We start from the raw sequence: 3,742 nt of genomic DNA on the forward strand, positions 1-3,742 counted from the left end.
CATGTGATGTACCCAACTAGGGTAGGTTCGGCTAATCGTCTATGCGGTGGAGGGATGACGAATAATGTTCGGCAGACTCATCAAAGGTGTTTATTTCTTAAGACATGTTGAACGGAGCACAGACTATAGAATTGACAACTGTATGATGTAATTCAATTATGAATGAATACACACACTGAATGAATCCTCCTTAGCCAAATGCTATATATTATTTATACATTGTTTACGGGTTGTGTTTATAATACATCATGAATTGATAAATATGAATGACAATGGTTATAAACATACAGATATCGATTACGTGTTATTTCAAGATAAATTCTATCTATCTGAGGCACGTTCTAATAATGATGTAAGGTTTCACAGGCCTTGCCGTCTCACGTATGAAAATATACAGGTTGTTCATACTGATACATACTACAGCTGTTTAGAATTTGACAGAGCATTTTCAATTGCTATTTGAAAATAATTTGAATACTTTCCTACGAATATGTTGCATTTATAAGCGATTATTGGTGTGTGAGAATGTATTAGTTCCGAGAAAGAGTGTAGAACATTCATTTATTTAACATGTCGTTCAGTAAGTTCAGTTTACTATATGGACAATCAAGAACTAAGCTAAGCTAAGAATTCGGTGTTGTTGGAATTTGAGGCAGAACCAAATCAGATGAACGAACATTCGGGACGGATATAGCTAAGTTTTATGGCAACTTCAGCAATATTTCAAAGAAACTGTATTGGAAATACGTAATGTAAATTGTGAGCATGTATTGAGAATCAGTAATACATATCTCTATTCGAGTCTGATCTTTAAATATTCTTCCTGAGTAGATATAGTGAAAATTCCCTTTCCGTCAACTGAATATATTGGATAACTGTGTTTTATTAAAATCAAATTGAATTACCCTCCTCATGAATACAATTTGTCAGACAGTAATTACTTTGAAGAAGAATAGTAAATACTCCTTCGAACCCTTATTTGATAGTGTTGAAATATTGACAGATTTGTTTTTACAACGAAAATTATACTGTAAATCACAAATATTCCTTAACAGCTGACAAAATGGGCCAGTTCATAATTTGAACTCGTTGATCGATGTTCGATATCAACGCAAAACAAAATAAAACGAGAGTATCATTCTACTTCCTCTGGTAGAACAAGGATAGAACGAAACAAATGACATGGTGGCGCCGCCACGAAACTGATCCCATATCCCCGATTTTCTGAAATGTTGATGCTTGCAAATAGTGACAAGTGCACACACCAGTATTTTAGACATCTTACAGATACCTTCATTACGTCAAAATAGATATTTATAAGTGTTATGAAAATAAGGTAATTCATTCCAAATGCATTCACTTTTTATTCTATGACTTCCGTTTCTGAAGTGTTCCCCATCAAGGGCGGATCCGGGATTTTTTTCTGGGGGGGGCACAACGGACAGACGAGCAAAAAAATTAATAGTAACTGTGAGAAATCAACTTCAAGTTTATTCTTAAGATATTTATTGAAAGTATAAAACAATAGGAAAGTTAAATGTTTATTAGGGACAGTTTTCTTTTATATTTTCTGCTAAAGATGTCCAGCACTTCTTTAGGGTCAATTCTTGCCGCAATGTCTTGATGGATATGCATTAAAGCCAATCCATTCAAACGCTCTTCTGTCATCCTGTTGCGAAGATATGTCTTTAATCGGCGTAAGGTGGAAAAAGACCGCTCGGCAGTGCTAGTAGTCACTGGAAACGTGCACAACAGCTGACAAAGAGTTCTAATATTAGGCAGAACCGTTGCACTTTTGTAGGCATCTGCTGGGGATACTGGGATATTTTGACTCATCTGTTGCCAAATTTTCAGTTCTCCCTTTAAAGCTGAAAAACAAGGAAGGTCTTCTTTATATAATTCAGAGCCTTGCAGAACATCCTCCACATCTTCGTCGCTGAGGTTATGGGACAACAACTTTTGCATCTGTCCGATTCTTTGCATAGGAGCGCTAGGGAACCTGGATGACATCTCATTTAACATATAATCTAGAAAAGGATTATATAATGAAAGTCTGTAATATTCTTCAACAGATTGGATTTGAATGTTCGGCCGATTTGTTTGACGGCCGGTGATTCTGCGGACAATGATTTCTGTACCCATTGCATTTGCGATGGCCTCAGCCTTATTAAAAAGTTTTTTGAATGCGTTCGTGCTTGTATCACGTTGTCACTGCAGACTTGCTGTCGTCGCTTTTATAAGCTTCATTGCAGAAATTATGTCACTTTCAATGGCTTGTAATGATCGGGATAGGGGCAGCGTGATTCCCAAAATATCAGAGAGAATTACCAAGCTTATGAGAAATTCCGACGACATTATAGATTGGAGCAACGAAAATGGACTTGTAGAACCTCTTCTGTTTCCTTGATCTTCATCAGACATTTTTTGCAATATTTCAGGAAGACACGGCAAGATGTCCAAAAATGTCAAAACTGCTTCATGTCTCTCCACCCATCTAGTTTCACAGATTTTTTTAAATATATTTTGTTGCTCCTTTGGCAGATGAGCTTTCATTTCTTCCCTGAGGAGATGTATTCGTTGAGCTGAGTCACGAAAAAAATTTGCTACACTTGAGATAACCCCTACTGCATTCCTTATGCTGGGTACGGCGCAGACTGTACTAATGGCTAAATTGAGTCGATGGCTTGCGCAGTGAGTAAAAAAGGCTAAAGGCTGAATGCTGGCTATGCGTGCCTGAATACCTTTTATTTTACCGCTCATGTTGGCTCCTCCATCATAAGCTTGACCTCGACACAATGTGATGTCCAGGTTAAGGTTCTCCAAAGCCCTCAAAATATGATGAGCAATGTTTTCACCAGTTAGTTTAACAACTTCGACAAACATTAGGAAGTCTTGTATTTCTTTTGTATCTACATCGAAATAGCGAATACAAATACATAGTTGCTCACAAACCGAAATATCTGTGGTCTCATCAGCTATAATGGTGAAAAATTTCGACATTTTAATTTTTTCCACTATTTTGTTTCTGATTAATTCCCCACAGCATTCAATTAAGTCATTCTGCGTCGATTTGCTAACGTAGGAAGCGTTTTTAGCACAAGTTTTCACGTGTTCATGCAGTAGCTCATCTCCAGCATCGATTCGGAACTTTAACAAGGCTCTGAAGTTCCCTTCGCCATGTCCGTAAGAACTTTATGTGTCTAAACTACCGCTATCTCTGTGACCCCTCAATGGTATGTTTTGCCTTCCACATAATATTATTGTTTTTATGATGGGTATAAGTTTTTTACGATTCTCTTCAATGGTTTTCATTTCCTGGGATTTCATTTGGATAACAACATCATTTGATTTTCCCTCCATCACCATCAAAAACTTTTGAGATGCTGCTACGTTCGCTTGGTGGTAATTCGTGCGTTCGTGGTGTGTGATCGTTTCGATTGCCTTTTTATATTTGGTTAGTGGTTCCGAAACCAATTTTCCCAGCTTCATATCATTGGTACCTGCTTCACGTCGACCAAAAAGAATGCACATTTTGCACAAACCGCCACCAGCAATTCTACTGTATGCTAGCCACTCATGTGCCTTTAACCAGCTCATTTGAAATTTTTCCCTCACGCACCAGAGGAAAATTGAAGTCTGTTGTAGGTTGCCAAGTATATTTCAACCACTGATACCTTTCCTCGTCTGTAAGAACTAACGCGTTTTGTTGGTTGATTAGTAGTGTACCTGAAATCAAAAATAA

At 37.5% G+C, this 3,742-nt stretch overlaps 1 protein-coding gene across 1 annotated transcript; it reads right to left on the reverse strand.

Annotated features, from left to right (window-relative positions):
* Window positions 1-2,208: 2,208 nt before the first annotated feature.
* Window positions 2,209-2,883, reverse strand: LOC123306956 (52 kDa repressor of the inhibitor of the protein kinase-like). Its single transcript, XM_044889157.1, has one exon. It carries the CDS (start codon window positions 2,881-2,883, stop codon window positions 2,209-2,211), a length of 675 nt encoding a protein of 224 aa, XP_044745092.1.
* Window positions 2,884-3,742: the final 859 nt, after the last annotated feature.

Source organism: Coccinella septempunctata, chromosome 2 (assembly GCF_907165205.1).
Source record: "Coccinella septempunctata chromosome 2, icCocSept1.1, whole genome shotgun sequence".
Taxonomy (NCBI): Eukaryota; Metazoa; Arthropoda; class Insecta; order Coleoptera; family Coccinellidae; genus Coccinella; species Coccinella septempunctata.